The 20,814-nt window shown below is 37.9% G+C and overlaps 1 protein-coding gene across 3 annotated transcripts in view; it reads right to left on the reverse strand.

Moving 5' to 3' along the window:
• The window catches only part of MARK1 (microtubule affinity regulating kinase 1), a 150,164-nt gene that overhangs the window by 55,922 nt on the left and 73,428 nt on the right, over window positions 1-20,814 (reverse strand). For all 3 annotated transcript variants that reach the window (XM_023538706.2, XM_023538704.2, XM_010599421.3), the window contains exons 4-6: window positions 8,083-8,131; window positions 6,873-6,938; window positions 2,015-2,085 (exon numbers count right to left, since the gene is read on the reverse strand). In XM_023538706.2, coding sequence (XP_023394474.2) covers window positions 2,015-2,085; window positions 6,873-6,938; window positions 8,083-8,131 — 186 coding nt within the window. The remainder of the gene's footprint in view (window positions 1-2,014; window positions 2,086-6,872; window positions 6,939-8,082; window positions 8,132-20,814) is intronic.

A 20,814-nucleotide genomic window follows, 5' to 3' on the forward strand; every position in this document is an offset into this window, starting at 1 on the left:
GGAAGAATGAATCGATACTATGATTTTCTTGTAGGCCCTCAAATCATACGAATACAGAGACAGTGTACACGGGAGGCTATTAAAGAGGTCATAAACTGTCCCGGAGTTTTTGGCACATCTAACAGGGGGGTCAAGGACAGATATATGTACATCCTTGCTAGTATAATACATTCTTTCACTATGAAAATAAAAATTTCATCAAGCACAAAATAAAAGAAAATGTGCATTTATTCTTTACAAGTTTTAGTTAAATTCATAAAGGATAATAGAGATCCTTAAACATAAATTTAATAACAAATATAGCTTTTAATTAGACAGCTATAGAACATGGCAAGTTCTTTAAAATAGGAATTTTCAACTTCTCTAATTCCATAGCACACAGCACACTTTTCTACACATGTATTTTTTTAATAAATACAACAAGCTAATTAAAAAGAACAAAAAGATAAAAACAAAGGTAAGTAGCAACAGTATTTAATATAAAAGTATCATCCCAACAGGAAAATGTCAACTGGAGTTTTCTTGCTGGCCTACTAGTAAAACTACTGTGACTGACTGATATTTAAAGGACAGTAATATTCAGAATGCTGACTGCAGTACTTTACTCATGCTTGGGTCCCCATCCCAGGACAGGAAAGGACTGAGCAGTGTGTAGCTGAACATGATTTAGTTTTTCCATGTTGCTTCCTTCTTACCAGTTGTCTTTAGATTCATCTATTTTAAGATGAATGCTTCCAGGGCTCTGTCCTTTATAAGAGGACTATGTATGTCTTTGGTATATAGCAATTCCCAAGCAGTGTTCCTAGAAGTAATAATTCTGTGAGATATAATAGAGGTTTTAAAAACAAACTTACCCCATGGTCAAATAATTTGGGAAAGCTACGTTTGGTTTTGGAGCTCTGGTGGCACAGCAGTTAAGAGCTACAGCTGTTAACCAAAAGTTCAGCAGTTCAAATCTACTAAGTGCTCCTTGGAAACCCTACAGGGCCACTCTACTCTGTCCTATACAGTTGCTATAAGCCAGAATCGACTCGACGGCAATGGGTTATATCTGGTTTTACGTCAAAAAAAAGAAAAAAAAATTTTTTGGAAACAGGTTTTTCCCTCCTCTCCCCCCTTCAGGACTTTCCAAGATTTTTAAAATATGGTAACTTACATGTAAATTCTTAGAGGAGGATCTTATATCATTATTTGTTATTTCTCAAACTTTTTGATTACAGGGTCCCTTAATTGTGGAGTTCATACTTAGAGATGAGGTACTGAGCCATTTTTAAATGCAAGATTTTAAAGTTGCTGAGGTGAAGTTTTGGGTACAGTTAAACTTGCTGCTGAAACTTTACTTTAGGAAATTTTATGAACAATTTACTAATTTGTCATTTTTATAGTGATGTGCAAAATGTTTATTTTAATCACTTCATTCCTAAAAAAAAAAAAAATTCTAGATGAATTTAACTTACTTTTTCTTATTTTATAATTTGTTACCAAGTCTTGTTCACGTTGAACTGGAAATGTAAACGTCTTACCGTATTTGCCTGCTACATCTGCAAGGTTCCATGCTTACTTGGCTAAATAAAATTGATCACATCCTTTAAATCTACAAATATGAGTCCTAATATCAACACATCTTAAATTATAAAACAAAATGATACACAGTCTCTTTGAGTGGTACACACATACGCTGTATACATAAAGCTAAACACACTTGATAAAAACTTCTTTCTGTCCTATCTCAATCTAATGGGTATTTCCAAGATACTCAAAGAACTAATAAGGTGAGTCCCACTTGTAAACATGTCACTATTTAAGACCATCTAAAAATAACCATCTGCAACTATTTTAAACTTAAGGAAGAACAGATTTCTTTTTCAGGAGTTTTCCACTCTTAAAAAGTGTTTAAGAAAGCAGGAATTTTTCTTTTTAAAATACCATATACTCTGAATTCCCGTCTGTGATACTGTCAATTGTTTATCAGTAAAAACACCATAAAAACAAAGGGGGAAACTACTTTCCATACCTGCCTGAATTTTGCACGGGCCTCTTTTTCTTTCATTCTTCCGTGGGCAACTAAGTAATCAAATACTTCACCTGAATCGGAAAGGTAAAGCAGGTAGTAAAATATACATAGATTTTCAATTTACAATACACACAATTTCAAGTTTTTGCTTTGTTTTTTAAAAAAACTTTTGGCCCACCATTCTCTGCTAGGTCTATGTAAGTCACAAATTAATACACTGAGTAGAAAAAAGGAAAAAAAATACATACAGAATTGAGTATCTACAGCAGCTTCTGTCTTAGCAAAACTCCTTAAAAAAAAGTCATAAAAACATAACCAAGAAAACTTCCTTTCTGCTTTCAAGAATTACATAAAAACACAGTCAACTCTTTATTATCCATTCTAATAAAGGGCCAACATGGGCAATCAAAAATTACATGTGGCTCTGTATTTGGGGCCTACATTTCGAACAAAGTAATGAAGCCATATTATGTACGATCTCTCTCTTGAATTCTACCATCATATAGTGTTAGTTAAATTCCATCTCACTGCTTCCGGCCACATTGGTTTCTTTCTTTTCCTTCCTAGACGGTGATTATGCTTATTCTCTCTAACTCATTTCACATACTTTGGTACTTAACTATAAATTATACAGGATTACATCATTCCTGTGTGTGCCTCCTATTACTTCAGATGAGCCATACATTCCTTAAACACTATCATGACAGACATACTTAATTTGCTCCCTCATGCCCACGACAGAACACAAAGTGGATAAACAATAAATATTTGTTGAAACAATTTAAAAATAACCTGAAATGGAGACATTTTCTATTGGATCCACTATGTGTTTTCTGCAAAAGCCTATAAGTTGTTGTTGTGTTTTTCTTTTTTTCATTTTTCTCTAGTCAATAATATTGAAAAAGCAAATTACATTTAGATATAAAATTAAAATATTAACTCTAGTGCCAGAAGAGTTAAAAAAAATTATGTCCTTATAATTACAGCTTGCAATATATATGGAAATACATGATTATTAAGAACTCACAAAATGGCTTAAAGGGCACTCATGAAGTACAGCGGAGTGGTTAAAAACTCAGGGTTTAGAATCAGAAAAGTTGAGGTCTGAAACCTGGGTTAGCCGCCAAGCAGCTGCTGGGTGGCGACGTTAGGAAAACTCCTCAACTTCATTAAGACCAAGTTTCTACCTCTGCCTGCTACCTCACACGGCTGTTGTGAGGATTAAATGAAATGATGCATGTGTTGGCATACGGTAAACACTCAATAAATGACACATATGGATATGTTACATATACACATATGCAATATCAATCCTCGGATTAAGTAAAACATTCAAAATCAAATGTGAGGTGGATGTGTATCGGATGAAGCTAATATGCCTCCAGTGTTAGACAGCTTGTTACATCGAGCAGAGTTAGGTGATGAAATGGGGCGATGACAACAGAGGGGTGGACGGAATGCTCCAGTCCACCTGCCACAGTAGCTAATCACAGTTTGCTCCTGGACATGTGAGTTGAGGCTGGGAAACACTTATCAAAGGTTCGAAAATTTGGATCTGCTCTTAAGTTCTGCCTGGGAAGGGACTTTGTCTTTGATCACCGTGGTGTTCTTAGCATCCAGAATGTTAACTAGTACACGGTAAGCATGTAATAAATCTTGTTTACGTGAATGAAGGAAGGGATGAAGACACCATTCCAGAGTAGCCCCGACATCTACTTAAAAATTTTTTTTTTACTGTACTTTAGATGAAGGTTTACAGAGCAAACAAGTTTCTCATTAAACAATACACATATTGTTTTGTGACATTGGATGCCACCTGCACAATGTGTCAACACTCTCTCCTTCTTGACCTTAGGCTCCCTATTACCAGCTTTCCTGTCCCCTCCTGCCTTCTTGTCCTTGCCCCTGGACTGGTGTGCCCCTTTAGTCTCATTTTGTTTTATGGGCCTGTCTAATCTTTGGCTGAAGGGTGAGCCTCAGGAGTGACTTCATTACTCAGCTATAAGGGTGTCTGGGGGCCATGCTCTCAGGGTTTCTCCAGTCTCTGTCAGACCAGTAAGTCTGGTCTTCCTAACACCTTCCTTTAATGGGCTCCTCTGGACTAAAGATGGTGCAAAGTCATAAAGAAACTGCCTACTCTCATAATCACTGTATCTTCCACCTCATTAGTGAACCAAAATCGATTGATCTATTCCTGGCAAAGAGGCAGTCTGTCTGATTAGACTTTTGTGTGCATGTCAGGTTCAATCTTAAAACGTCTTGAAATTTTGGAGGAAAAATACTGTTTTTATTTTCCAGAGTCGCCTTGCCATTATTTACAGATTAAAAAGGCAAGAAAATGCTTCTACATTTCTTGCCACTGAACCATTCTGCTTTTCTTACAAGATCACTGACTGGCAAGCCCCAATGCTAAAGAAAATTTATCACCAGGAATCAGAACTGAATGAGGGTCCAGCTGGTTTGGACTGAATCCAGTACCATCTCTCCACAGTACTCCACGTGGCCCCTCCTAACTATGCTGCCGAAGGAGCACAGTGATAACCCCGTGCTCTGTGTTATTCTAGCCATTGCTCCCCTTTAGTAGCACCAATAGAGAGTTGACTGTACTTATCATTAATCATTAAAACAGTACGCCAAAAAACAAAACCAAACTCATTCCCAATGACTTGATTCCAATGCATTGTGACCCTATAGGACAGAGTACAATTGCCCCATAGAGTTTCCAAGGAGCACCTCGTGGAATCAAACTGCTGACCTTTTGGTTAGCAGCTGTAGCTCTTAACCACTATGCCACCAGGGTTTCCCTTTAAAATAGTATACATATTAACACAGCCTTGTGGACCTTTATAAAAACAGAAAAGAGTCCACAAATTTTTGTTGTTGTTGTTGTGTGCTGTTAAGTTGATTCCAACTCATAGTGGCCCTATCAGGACAGAGTAGTACTCTTCCATAGGGTTTCCTAGGCTGTAATCTTACAGGAGAGCCCTGATAGAGCAGTGGTTAAGCACCTGGCTGCTAACCAAGAGGTCTGCAGTTCAAATCCAACAGCCGCTCCTGGGAAACCCTACGGGGTAGTTCTGCCCTGTCCTATAGGATCGATATCAACTCGACAGCAACAGATTTTTCTGGATTTTTAATCTTTACAGGAGATCTCCAGGTCTTTTCTCCCTTACAGCGGCTAGTAGGTACAAACCTCCGACCTTTGGGTTAGCAGCTAAGCACGTGACTCTTGTGCCATTTAGGGCACAAATTTTTAGCAGTCTGTAACTTCTCATGTAAAAAAAAAATTCATTGCCAACTCACAGTGACCCTATAAGACAGAGGAGAACTGCCCCACAGGGTTTCCAAGGAGCAACTGGTGGATTAGAACTGCTGATCTTTTAGTTAGCCGCAGAGTTCTTAACCACTGCACCACCAGGGCTCCTCTGGTATCAAGGCATATCTAAGCCCCATTTCCCTAAACTTTAGATCATGGGAAAAGGAAAAAAGGAGTTTAATAGAACTAAAAATAATACCGGGGTTCCCAATGCTGTAGATTGTTATAGAAATCTAATTAAAGGGTAGCAAAAAAATAGAAAATGGTTCATTATGTGGCAATTGTAGATTTATTAAATTAAAAATACAATATGTATTTTTAAAATCCTGTAATAATAAACATTCCTGACATAGGTCGTCAGGTTAAACAATGTCAGAGAACCTACACTGAAATATTTTCAAGATGAAAAAGCCTTGCAAGAAACAAATCCACTCAATCACCCAATCTGCACAGGCAACTAAAACAATTAAAACAGACCATGTTTGTAATAAAAAATTTTAGAAATCTATATATAAAAATACATAGTTCAGATGCTTAGAATAAATCCTCTTTAGTTGATATAAAAACTAAAGTATTATAAAAATCTATAACCTTTATTAGCTAAAAGAGCTCAATACTCAGTTTCTCTATTGACTAGCACATCACTGAATATCAACTAGTCAGTCAACCAGAGCAGTTTACATCATTTCAGTTCCCCTCCCTCTTCGGCAATTGTTTCAATTCTCCGAGCCTTTAATACCTCCCTTCAAGTACTGTTTTTTACTTAGTAAATGGTTTAACTCTATATAAATCTTAGAACCAGTTTCTGAGAAAGTTAAGTCCTATGCCTAAGAGAACGGCAATTTTGAGCCAATATCTCTCATTCGACAGAAAGTGAAGGACAAGAAAGTGATTTCCCATTACACACCAATGTTTCAAAACCATTCTATTTTTTGACACTACAGTTGTCAAAATTTACATTATATTCTATGACAAATGGCATCTTGCTATCTTCCTGTCAACTTAGTCTTCTACCTTATAAAATCATGCAGATCAAAACTTATTTAAATTGCACCTTATGGATTATCTTGAAAATTTATGTTTATTGAGTATCTGTCATACGTGAACCACCAGTGAAATAAGCATCTGACCTAGGACTTGCTTCTACTATAAACTTTACTAAACACCATCTGTGTTGGAGATTTTACTTCTTATAACCAGAAGCTTGTAATTATAACAGCATTATGATAAATTACTATAATATAATCATACATAGACAAGAGAACCAAAACATTCATAGATGACAATGAAAAGTCAGAGTTTTGGAAGATGTCCTTAAGTAATTTTAAGTAAGTTCAAAATTCAATAATTAAATATAAGTATTCAAAGCAAACATTGAATTTTCCTTAAGATATACTTCAAAGGCACTTTAATAAAACTATAGATCTATTAACAGTAACAAGAACATCAATGTTATAACGAACCATTAAAAAAAAAAACTTTAGGCACTGATAATTATACACGGCTCATCAAAGATAACTTTTCAATCCCCCTCATCCTTACCCCCACTGGCGTATTCCATGACTAAATAGAGGGTCTTCTCTGTTTCAATAACTTCAAATAATTTTACTGAAAAAAGAAATTAGAGATATAACTCTATATAACTGTTAGCATAGTCTGAACGTGCTTTAAGAAAATTTAAAGTAACACTAAACCAACAGAAAATTTTAGAGGATTTAAAAAAATTATTAATTACAGTTTTAAATTTAAAAAATTTCCCAAGGGTTATTAGTCCTATGGGAAAAAAGAAAAAAAAAAAAAAAAAACTACTCACCACTAAGTGATTTGGAAACAACTGCTGATTCAAAAGAGAGTTATATTTCTGGGATGAAAAAAAAATTGCTTTTTTCTAATTAAAATAAGGCAGTGCAAAGGAGATTCTTAAAATCAGAATAATAATAAAAAAGTTTAAAGCTTACAAGAAACTATGTAATTTAATGTTAAATAGTCTTTGGTACAGGAAGAAAAAGATTTTAAAAGTTTTCATATTTATGTGATGGTAGTTTTTTTAATAAAAGTGTATGGTTAAAAAATACTAAATTATCAGAATTATACAGCTGAAAATATTCACAAATAGTCACAATAATACCTTTGATAAAGACAGGATTTTTAAATGTGCAAAAAAAAAAAAACTGTTCAAAAATAAACAGATTAAAAGAATTGTTTTTCAACTATTACAATCAAATGATTTCATATAATAAATAACATACCTGATCAATAAATTTATTTGTACAGATAGGGAAAAATTTTGAACTTCCAGAAATAAATTTACTAAAATTGAAATAAACTTTTAACTTTAAAAAAAATGCAAGTTAGTTTTTTGCCTATAAACTATGATCAATCCAAATGAACATTATCAAATTATATGAAATTCATTTTTTATAAATACCTAAATGGTATGCACTATTTAGAGAGATTTAGTAAGAAGACAAAAAATAAAACAAAACCACATTTTTATGTATTAACTTTAATTCCAAGTCATGTGTCTAACTTTAGTGGAGAGCAGAAGACAGAAAGATGGTAGAAAACAGCAATTTATAACCTTCAGTTAGCTTTATTACTTATATTTACCCAAAGTATCACTTTTTTAGTCTATCACTCAGATTATCACTTTTATTCTATTTATACAAAACATCCTTAAAGTCGTATTTTTTCAAACACCCTCAAATGAAAGAAAATACATTATTATCAATTGTATACATAAATTTCTTACCTATATTAGGATGATTCAGTATCTTCATGATTCGTACTTCTCGAAACAACTGTTAAAGAAAACAGGTAGACACGCTTCTGTTAAAAAAGAACACTCAAGCAGCGAGCCAATCAAAACATCCATCTGAAGAAATTCATCTGCTTACAAGACACTACAGGATGCTTGTAATGAATTGAGAAACCAGAGATTTCTTTCTGCTTCTCAGTTCCAACTCTACACAAGCTATGTAACCAGATGGAAATGCTAACTCTGCTGAGATGTAGTTTCCAAGAGAATTTTAACTACATGAAATTAGTCTCCTTACAGTTCTAGAATCCTACGGTTCCATGTGTGACTGGATACGTTACACACAATAAAACTTACGTTTCATTCAACTACTCTTCGTTCCCAGGAATAAAAGAAATATAATGTGGAAGCAAAACTGAATGGTCTTACACATGATCTTTACCCAAAAACAACCTTCCTTGGGTGTCCGTCTCTTCAAGTTATCTCTACTGGTCAGTCAGGCATTTCATGAAGGATTAAAAGACACAAACCTATACTTAAATTAAAAATTGACAAGACAGCAAGCTAGTTTCGATACCATTTTTAGGGAGGCATACACAACAATATTAAAGAATGATAAAAATATCTACCACTTTACATAAAACCAATACAAAATGACAAATCACTGGAAATGTGAATGTTAGTACTTCTCTCTTATCTTACTTCATGATAAATATAAGGCCAATTTTTCAAAAGCATGATTGGGCATTTTTTCCCTTTATGTTGTTGTTGTTAGGTGCTGTCGAGTCAGTTCAGACTCATAGCAACCCTATGTACAATAGAATGAAACACTGCCTGGTCCTGCGACATCCTTACAATCATTGCTATTTTTGAGCCCATTGTTGTAGCCACTCTGTCAATCCATCTCGTTGAGGGTCTTCCTATTTTTTGCTGACCCTCTACTTTACCAGGCATGTTATCCTTCTCCAGCGACTGGTCCCTCCTGATGACATGTCCAAAGTACATGAGACAAGCTCTCACCATCCTTGCTTATAAGGAGCATTCCTTCTGGCTGTACTTCTTCCAGAACAGATTTGTTCATTCTTCTGGCAGGCCACAGTATATTCAATATTCTTCGCCAACACATCATTCAAAGGCATCAATTCTTCTTCAGTCTTCCTTATTCATTGTCCAACTTTCATATGCATAGGAGGCAGGTGAAAATACCATGGCTTGAATCAGCCACACCTTAGTCCTCAGAGTGACATATTTGCTTATTAACACTTTAAAGGGGTCTTTTGCAGCAGATTTGCCCAATGCAACACGTTGTTCAATTTCTTGACTGCTGCTTCCATGCGCATTGATTACGTTACCTTATATTTTATTACTGAACAACAACCAGTCGAGTATCTGGCCAAACCACTGATAATCATAGCCTAGCTTAGTTGCCCCATCAATTAACCATCATACTCCCTAAATTTCTATATCAGATTCATCACCAAGATCTGTTGATTCTACCTCCAAAGTATATCTCAAATCTATCAACTTCTATCCAACCACACTGCTACTACTGTCTTAGTGGATTCTTTCTGCAATCTCCAATCTGTCTTCCCACCTTGCAATCCATTAACCACACAGCATTCTACTGCATAAAACTACTGATGGGTTCCCAATGCTCTTGGAACAAAATCCAGTCGCTGACAGGAGCCTCTAGCCCCTGGCAATCAGGGTTCCGTTTACTTCTCTAGCCCAATCTCATGACATTCTTTCTCCCAGACTGACCGTACTCAAACCATCAACATTAAAATTTTTTTTTTTTTTTTTTTTATGAGACGGAATCGACTCGACGGCACTGGGTTCGGTTTTTGGTTTTGGAAGATCGACGGAATCGACTCGACGGCACTGGGTTTGGTTTTTGGTTTTGGAAGATCCTTCCCTAGGATTTTACCAACTTTTGCAGTCTTAAATTGATCAAACATGCAATCAAGATGCACTGATAACTACTGGTAATGGGAATGCAAAAGTTGAAAACGGAGAAGAAGAAGATCAGTAGTTGGAAAATATGGTCTTGGTAACAGAAATGATGCCGGAGGCTGCATTATTGAATTTTGTAAGACCAGTGACTTCTTATTGCAAATATCTTTTTTCAACAATATAAATGGCGGCTATACACGTGGACCTTGCCGGATGGAATACAGAATCAAATAGACTACATCTGTGAACACAGATTATAGAAAAGCTCAGTATCATCAGTCAGAACAAGGCCAGGGGCCGACTGTGGTACAGACCATTAATTGCTCATATTCAAGTTCAAGCTGAAGCTGAAGAAAATTAGAACAAGTCCACGACAGCCAAAGTACACCCTTGAGCATACTTCATCTGAATTTAAAGACAAAATTTTACACATTGAACACTAAGGACCACAGACCAGACAAGTTGTGGAATGACATCAAGGATGTCATACATGAAGAAAGTCAGAGGTCACTAAAAAGACAGGAAAGAGAGAAAAGACCTAAATGGATGCCAGAAGAGACCCTAAAGCTTGCTCTTGAAGGTCAAATAGCTAAAGTGAAAGGAACAAATGATGAAGTAAAAGAGCTGAACATAAGGTTTCAAAGGGCGGCTTGAGAAGACAAAGTATTATAATGACATGAGCAAAGACCTGGAATTAGAAAAGGGAAGAATATGCTCACCATTTCTCAAGCTGAAAGAACCTAAGAAAAAATTCAAGCCATGGGTTGCAACACTGAAGAATTCTACGGGGAAAATAGTGAATGATGCAGGAAGCATCAAAAGAAAATGGAAGGAAAACGGAGTCACCGTACCAAAAAGAATTGGTCGATGTTCAATCATTTCAGGAGGTAGTATATGACCAAGAGCCAATGCTACTGAAGGAAGAAGTCCAAGCTACACTGGAGGCATTGGCGAAAAACAAGGCCCCAGGATGTTGAGATGTTTCAACAAGTGGATACAGCTGGAAGTGCTTACTCCTCTACTCCAAGAAATATGGAAGACAGCTACCTGGCCAATTGACTGGAAGAGATCTGTATTTATGCCATTTCCCAAGAAAGCTGATCCAACCAAATGCGAAAATTATCAAACAATATCATTAATATCACATGCAAGCAAAATTTTGCTGAAATCATTCAAAAGCGGCTGCAGCAGTATACTGACAGGGAACTGCCAGAAATTCAGGCCAGATTCAGAAGAGGATGTGGAACCAGGGATATTACTGCTGATGTCAGATGGATCCTGGCTGAAAGCAGAGAATATCAGAAAGATGTTTACCTGTGTTTTATTGACTACGCAATGGCATTCAACTGTGTGGATCATACCAAATTATGGATAACATTGCAAAGAATGGGAATTCCAGAACACTTAATTGTGCTCATGAGGAACCTGCACATAGATCAAGGGGCAGTTGTTGGGACAGAACAAGGGCATACTGAGTGGTTTAAAGTGTCAGGAAAGGTGTGTGTCAGGGCTGTATCCTTTTACCATACCTATTCCATCTGTATGCTGAGTAAACAATCCGAGAAGCTGGACTATATGAAGAAATCAGGATCAGGATCTGAGCAAGACTAATTAACCTGCATTATACAGATGACACAACCTTGCTTGTTAAAAGTGAAGGGGACCTGAAGCACTTACTGATGAAGATCAAAGACTACCACCTTCAGTACGGATTACACCTTAACATAAGCAAAAATCCTCACAACTGGACAATAAGCAACATCATGATAAACAGAGAAAAGACTGAAGTTGTCAAGGATCTCATGTTACTTGGATCCACAATCAACACCCATGGAAGCAGCAGTCAAGAAATCACACGATGGGCCGCAACCGGCAAATCTGCTGCAAAGGGTCTCTTTCACGTGTTACAAAGTAAAGATGTCACTTTGAGGACTAAGGTGTGACTGACCCAATTCATGGTGTGTTCAGTCGCCTCATATGCACGTGAAAGCTGGACGATGAATAAGGAAGACTGAAGCAGAACTGACACCTTTGAGTTGTGGTATTGGTGAAGAATATTGAATACACCATGGACTGCCAAAAGAAGGAACAAATCTTGTCTTGAAGAAGCACGACCAGAATGCTCCTTAGAAGCAAGGATGGAGAGACTTTATCTCTCATACTTTAGATTTGTTATCAGGAGGGACCAGTCCCTGGAGAAGGACATCATGCTTAGTAAAGTGGAGGGTCAGTGAAAAATAGGAAGACCCTCAACAAGATGGACTGACACAGTGGCTGCAACAGTGGGCTCAAGCACAGCAACAATTGTGAGGACTGCACAGGACCGGGCAGTGTTGCTCGTTCTGTTGTACACAGGGTCGCTACGAGTCAGAATCACCTTGATGGCACCTAACAACAACGACAACAAGATCCTTTCCTACTCAGGACCTTTACATCAGCTGTCCCTCTTTGTCTGTAATGAGTGCTCTTCTCCCCACTTTTTCTTAGAATTATGAAACAGTTCAGATTTGTTCAAAAGCACAGAAATCATTATAGCACCTCTGTATCTTACCATCAAAATTAAACAACTGATGTTAATATTCAGCCACATTTACACTAGGTTTTTTTATTTATAAGAAAAAATACGAATTTTTAAATCAGTAATTTTATTTTACAGAGTTTTTATTTTAATAAAGTACTGCTAAAAAATAAATCATTACTTACCGTCACAGTAAGGGCTCACCCCATCTTTCTTTTTCCCTTTCTACCCTACAGATAACCATTAGCTTAAGGTTGGTAGCTCGGCTACTAACCAAAAGGTTGGAGGTTCAAGTCCACCCAGAGGTACTTTGAAAAAAATGCCCACTGACCTACTGCTGAAAAATCAGCCATTGGAAACCCTGCGATGCACAGTGCTGCTCTGACACACGTGGGGTCACCAGGGGTTGAATTAGGTTGATGGCAGCTGGTGAAAACAACAACAAAAACATGGCTACCCTTTTCGAAAAGCAGCTATTGGCTTGCTACTGGGCTCTTATCAAAACTGCACACCTGGCCCATGGATGGACCGCTGCATTCATTATTCGAACTGCCTTACTGAAGTATGTGAACCAGGAGGAGGAGACGGAAGTAGCATCAGCAGTCTTTCTGAGCCAGTTTTTTTAGGAGGCCATTCCAACGCTCAACAATACAAGATACCTGTGGAACACGGAGTGCTCATCAAACACCTTGACTAACAAACAAAAACTGGAAATGGTAGTAAATGCATGTGAGCTTCTGAGTGTGGTTTCTGCAAGGTAAAGCAGAGTGCCAACCAGCAGACCCAAATTCCTGTAAACAACCTTGACCTACATCAAAAGACTGGTCAATGGCTGTACATTTATGTGCTCAATTTAAATGTAAAATGTTAAGTGTTTATATCATTTTTATCATGGTACGTACATGTATCATTTTAAAATAATTCCTTGCTTTAAGTTTTCAGTTAAGAGCTCCTGATTACACCACAGAAAAGCACTGACATTACTTCTCAGCTGGCTTAAGTATTAACCAAGTACCAGGAAGGGAGGCCCATCCAGCTGCAGCACAAACATGCCAGGTTGGCTGCTTAATTCTAACTCTTCTCTCTCTTCTGCCGCAAGAAAGCACGTCGAATTGCCAAAATGAACAACACTGTCATTAGGGCAGGCTTGAATTTACTCTAATTTTTTAAATTAAATTATTGGCAAATTTGGTAGTTTACTCTTAGAAGCAAACTGGTTGGGGAATATAGCTAGAGTATATTCTAAGTACAGTATACTCAGCATGACTAAATAAAACACAATGATGTCTCCTGGCAGCTCCGTGTTTGAGAATCGCTGATCTAAAAGAATAGATTAGCTGCATGTCCCTCAACCATTCCTGCATAAATACTGTTTCTGTTTTGCTTATTTGGTTGCTTTTTAAGCTGGGCTTTTGAGTGGCACTGGGTTCACAATTATAGTCCCCAGCCAGCACCTGGAGTGTAGGTATTCTGTTCTACCAAAAACAGAGCTGAGGATAGGATCAAAACCATCTTGTAAAAATTGGGGCACCTAACAAAAATAGTACCTGAACAGAAGGCCACTCCACTTCCATCTGGAGATGAAGTCAGGGAAATGGCTACAGGAAGGGCTGAAGTTCTCATCAGAAAGTAATTCCAGTTATAATAGTAATACTCAGCCATCGGATTCCTACATTCCAAAGATGTTTTGAATATACTGTTCTATCCTTAGTTTCCTTGGCTTCAGCAGTTTTTGACAAGGAGAGAGAAAAACCCACAACCAACGAGAGCAAGAAGCATGATGGGTTGGGTGTGTGATGGCTACAGAAGATGGGCAGCTGTGAAAGGGGAAGGAGTGGGTGCTGCTGGAAGGAGTGATCAGGCTGTGTTAAGGGGTGTGACGACTAAGGATAACGAAATGCCAGAATCCTGCTCCATCAATCACCATTCCTCCCAAAGAAACACCCAACCATCAGCCAGATTTGGGTCATCAACTCTGCAAATCTAGAGAATTGCAGCAAATTGAGTAGCAGCGCTGGACTTCAGTAAAGGTCTTAAATGTCTCTTCGTCTCCACCCCCCTACCCCACCCTAAAACTCTTACATATTTTCCTGCACAAAAGAAAGAGACTGGAGATACAGTGAGAGTCGTCTGCACCAGCTGTATGGGTCAAAGGGAGAAGAAACAGAGCACATCACACACAGCCCAGGGTGGACCCCTACCGGAAAGGGTGTCAATCTTAGGAGAGCTTACTCCTCCCTTAGGAAAGGTGAGGAGAGTTGAGGTGAGGTGCTGAGGGTATATTTAGACCACATTTTTTTTTTTAAGGAGTGGAGGAAAAAATTTTTTTTTCTTTTTTTTTAAGAAGTCTACCCTGAGAAGAATTATTGCTATAAAAGTCAATTGCTGTGTGTACCATATGCTCCAGGTACAAGTAAGAAAAACAGAGCTGGTTTTATAGCTCCACATTACTATTTGAGCTTCTGATTCTAATTTTTAGTTTTTTCTTTTTCACTTTCAAGCTGTGACATCTTGATGTTTCTAACATAAACTTAGCAAAAGACCTCTGAAGTTACTAATTCCCTTCGAACTTAACGTTATGGGTTTGCTGTGGGCTGGAAATTAGGGCCAAGAGTTGTTAAAATTGTATGCTGCATTAGTGAAATAGGCACCGAATGAGAGCTTGAGGTGGGCCTTCTATGACTAAAAGGGTCTTCACTCTCTGGACTTTGTAAAAGCTACTCTAGCTGTTCAGAGGTCATCACTTCCTTCTTGGTTCTTGACCTTGTTCCCAATAATTGAAATTAGTAAATAATCCTTGAGTCTATGGCAACATGTTTACTTTTCAATTCAGTCCTTCCTGGTTAGGGCTTAAGTCAGGATTAGTGAAACTCCATCAGTGTCCTGTCATCAATACTTGCCTCAATTATGAACATTTTCCTTCTTTCTTCTCTATTACTCCTTGTTCCTTCATATGTCTTCCATCCCTTCTGCCTATTACTTTTTTTTTGATAATTGGAAAATCCGTTATATTTAGAACTAGCCCACTGGATATGGTTTAGACAATCCCCTTCTATTTACACTCAAAGCATCATAGTCAGGGGTCGTCAAATGCAAGCTGTCTTCTTTCCATCAGACCTGTTCACTGTGTTGTCCTTGGCCTCGTCAGTGCCATAGGGCTTCTTCACCACTGGCTTAATCTTGAGGCTTAGAGAGGAGAATTCTGTGGCCATGGGAACCTGATAAAGGTGGTAGTGGTCAGGCCTCTTCCTGCAGGGACAGCTCTGCCAGGCCACCTTCAGAGTCAGTAAATGGGGCGTGTAGAAGGGGGAGGACATGCACAGCTTCCGTGTTCTTCAGCATACCCTTCTTAGCCTTTTGCTTTGATTTGGATTTTGTGAGGACTCTTCTTTGCCTTCATTGCAATCTTTACAGAAAATTGTATCTGTATATTTGACAGCAGTTTACTGGCCTACTAATGTGAAGTGTGGACACTGCCTTACCCTGAAGGTGACATTCAGTTCTAAGAGACTGCTAGGTCCTCGTCTAGGCTCTCTGAGATGCACCATTTGTTGAGGGATTGTATGTATGATTTAGGAGCCCTGATGGCACAGTGATTAAGTGCTTGGCTGCTAAACAAAGGGTCAGTGGTTCAAATCCCTCAGCTGCTCTGCAGAAGAAAGACATGGCAGTCTGCTTCCATAAAGATTACAGCCTTGGGAATCCAATGGGGCAGTTCTACTCTGTCCTATAGGGTCACTATGAGTCAGAATTCTCGATGGCATGCAACAACAAAAACATGTGATTTGCCCATATTAACAGGAAGGGTTTATTATAAACTTTCAGCTTCTTAAATTTCTGGAATCAACCTGTCCTCCCTTTTTTAGCTTCCAGACATCTTACTGGGACATGAACTATTTTATAAAATTATTGCCAGTAGCACTATAACAACGTAGGTCAACTCCTTCCCATGAAACAGTAGTGTAGAAAAGGAGATCTAGATATAATTAAATGAATATATATTAGATAATTTCTAATTAAAAAAAATATGATCAGCACTATTTCCCAAATTTGACAAGCCGTCGTCAACTATTCATTAAAAAGTAATGGTAGGGTGTCCTACTTTCCCAAAGTTTTGTTTTCCCAGGTAAATCGTTAAGATTCTTCATTTCTTGTGAACTGGTACCAATTTTATATTGCTTGAGTCTCTCCAAGGGCACTGAACAACTTTGGGTACAAAGTTGGTACTTAATAAATATAAACTGTAAGAGATAAATAATTCCAGAGGGAAGACAGTAAACATAAAAATAGATTCAATTTGAAAAGACAGACAATCTCACTAGCAATCATGGAAATTACAATTAAAACCAGGTACAATTTTGCATCCATGAGGCTGACATAAATTAAGAGATCTGACCACAAAAAGTGCTGGAAAGAATGAGGAGCAACAGTAAATCTTACACAACGTTCAAAGAAGTTTAAATCGGTGTGGCCACTTCGGAGAGCAATTTGACATTATCTGAATAAGCTGGGGATATATGTACAACCTTCAACCCAGCAATCTACCTGGGGAAGAGATATCCTTCTACACATGTGCACATACAGATATACATAATAAGGATCACTGCAACGTTGTAGTAGCAAAAAAAGAAAAAAATCATATAAAACAAACTGTGTCCACGGACCTTAAAACCAGGGTGCCTGGCATAGGCTAAGGTGGCTGACCCAGATCTAAATTAAATTCCACTTTTGAATCAAATTGCAGTCTGAACCACAAGCTTCTGCTTTTTCTGAAAAGACAATTCAGTCTCTCATACAAGCTTAACTGTAACACAAAGGAGCAAGATTTTACTCTGTGCTAGGAATTGTTTGTTAAAAGACGTTTGTCAATGTTTACGAAGCTTGTTCTAGGGAGAATACTTTTAGTCAACATTGTCCCAGGAGGTTAGGAAATAGAATTGATAACATTAAGTAAAGATGAAGCCCCGCAATTGTCTCATAACTCTGTAACCAAGATGAGGTAAACATCAAACAACTAAGTCTTGGTTCTAATTTATTGGCTCCCTCAATATTTTTTTTTTTCAAATCAGACTTCATTCACTCACTGAGACTTTCACTCTGTTTCTGCTGACTCTTTATAAATCTGTAAAGGTATACAGCTTGTTACCGTAAGAAAGAGGGAGAGGCAAACAAGCAGAAAGTCTACTCAATTGTTCCCCAGGGTGTTAACAGACTTGCTGATGTTAAGAAGAGCATCTTGGTCAAACATGTTCCAGGGGGTCAGAGATTAACGTTAAAAAAGTTTGCAGTTTGACAAACCCCTTGTACCTTTTGCTGTGTACCCCCCACCCCACACTCCCATGCACACAGACCTTTGTTTCACCTGATAAAAACCTCTCTTTCTTCTACAATTTGGAACACACTACTCTGCTTGGATGCAAGTGTGTATCTCCCAGATTCTCGAATGTCTCTGTACTTTGCTACAACAAAACAAACAAACAAAAAACTACCACCAGTAACAACTGAAATATCCATCAACAGAATGGAAAAATCATAGAGTATTTATCAAGAGGAAACGGGTAAGCTGTGGTATATTCATACAATGGAATACAACAGCAGTGAAAATAAAGAACTAGATTATGCAGATAACATAAATAAAACTGTGTGACAATGTTAAACGACAAAATCAAGCAGGAGAAGAAGAGGAGATTTAAAAGTAAATAATACATAGTATTTTATATACGGATACACCCATGATAAAAGGTTAAAAAACAAGAGAAAAAAAAACGAACCATAAATAGGAATAAGAAATTCAGGACAGTAGTTACTTATAGGTAGGAGAGACAGGCATGAGACCAAGAAATGGCACATAGTGGTTTCAACTTATCCATGAGGTTTTATTTCTTAAAATAAATAAACTTTAGTGTAATAAATAAATATCATGAGAAAGCAATTTTTTCAAACAGCAAAGACATTTTGAAGTTCCCATCCAAAAATTAAAAATAAACTAGTTTACTGTGTCAACAAACTGCAGATGCCCAACTAGGAAAAAATGGAAATACAACTCTTAAAATAAATAAAAGAGAATATGACTTTTAGAACAACCAGATGGTTAACCTAAAACTCACAGATGATTTTAAGATTACTAGACTCCTTCATTTTCCCCTAGAGAAAAATTTTCCATAGCAATTTCAGTAAATTTTAAGAAGTTTCTGAAGAATGTATGTCAGAAACGATGTACGATTTACAGCCAATAAAAGCCAAGCGATGAGAACTGAGGTTTTAAGGGACAGAGGCAGAAAACAGTTATCAAAAACAAACAAAACTACCACCAAAGCCAAAACAACAATAACTAAAGCACACATACTTATGAATAATCCTTGGTTATGACTTCTTTTAAAGGGAATTTAACTTCGTTGCAGAGAAAAGGAAAGGTTTCCCCGAAGAAGTGTCTCTAAGGCTGAAAAGTACAAGATGAGTAAGAATTAAGTGAATGGGGAAGGGCCCTAGGCAGATGGTGGGCTGTAAAGGTGAAAACGCCTGGAGGCTGGAAGAAACTGAACAGGAGCAGATGGAAGAAAGTCACTGCAGCTAAAGAGCGGGATGAGGCGAGGGGGGAGAAACTGTGGGGAGCTGAAAGTCACTGCAGCTAAAGAGCGGGATGAGGCGAGGGGGGAGAAACTGTGGGGAGCTGGTGGTCCATGCGGGGGGAGAGTAGTTACCAAAAAATGGGACACTATCTCCAAGTTTAAACAGGCATGACACAACCAGAGTTGTATCTTACATCCTTGACTTTTTAAACTGTGTATATGTGTGTGTGAACATATGCCCATAATACCCGTTGCTGTAGAGCCAATATTGACTCATAGCGACCCCACAAGACGGAGCAGAACTGCCCCTCTGCATTTCCAGGGAGCGGCTGGTGGTTAGAACTGCTGACCTCTTGGTTAGCAGCTGTAGCTTGCCGTAGCTCTTAACCACTGTGCCTCCAGGGCTCCGTGTGAATATACAGAAGGATGCAAAGTAGATGCAGAAAGACCAGTTAGAAGGCTATTGGGGTAGTTCAAGGGAGAGACAGTAGTTTCGTCTAGAGTGGTCATGAAGGAGGAAGAGAAAAGCAGACATTCTCAAGAAATAGGCAAGAAATAAAATCAGCAAGAGCCAAGGTGGTGAGACTGAGGCAGGAGGAGTCCACGTGATTCTGAGGCTTCTGGCTCGTACGCCTGGGGGACAGTGCCACTCACTGAGGACGCCAGAAGAGAGCCAGGTGAGCTGGGCATGGAGCTGGTGGGGTAGAGATCACGAGTTCAGTTTTGGACATAATGAGTTCAGGGGTGTCTTTAAGAAAACCCAGGGAAGATACAAGCTGACTTAGGGGAGGTATGGGTTGAATATATAAATTTGTGAGTTTACCTTCAGGTGATAATTTAAACCACATTTACATCTGAGTCAGGAAAAGAATGTAGAAAGAGATGTCCTAAGACAAGTCTCATAAAGCTCCAACACTGAATGGCCAGCTAGAAGACAATGTCCCTACCTAAAGGAAACAGAGAAGGAGGAGCCAAAAAGACAGAGGAAAACATCAGGTGAAATATAATCGCCTTTCAATAGATATTTGTTGGAGTAATGAATTAATTAATGAACACATATATCTGGCTCAGTAACACATAGCCTGAACAATAAAACAGGTTCCATTTCTAGTTGTTTCCTTTGTCTTGCTTTTTATTTCTACTACATTAAAAAATCCTAGCTCACAACCACTGACCGATGAGGGAAAGGAACAAGCACTAGGTGATGTGTCAGGTTATTTTAGCAGCATTCAGACTGATTCCTGTACCCAAACCTACAGAGGTATGTCCACCTGAGCATGATTTATGGCTCTCAGACTCTGGGCTGATGAGCTGTCTCACTCTAAGGTTGGAAGACTGGACGTTTCCATCTGAGAAATACCAGCAAATGGATTCTTAACATACTCTTTGGATATACTGGCTTATATGGATGCAGCATTTTGTGTACTAGACATGTTCAATAATACGTCACTGAGCCCTTTTTTCAGTAACTAAAAAAGGACCATCAAGGCTTACAAAAGTGAATAGTGGGCCCTCAGCTACTTGAAACACAATTTGGTCTTCTCAGAAAATACAGTTTATCTTACCCTCAACATTTAAATTGTTGATTTTTCACAACAATGTTAGATGTTAGCATTACCGGTATCACCTTAAAAAAAAAAAACTTGAACACCTTTTCCCTCAAAATCCATCATATTTCGGCATGAA

This window comes from Loxodonta africana, chromosome 25 (genome assembly GCF_030014295.1).
Source record: "Loxodonta africana isolate mLoxAfr1 chromosome 25, mLoxAfr1.hap2, whole genome shotgun sequence".
Lineage (NCBI taxonomy): Eukaryota > Metazoa > Chordata > Mammalia > Proboscidea > Elephantidae > Loxodonta > Loxodonta africana.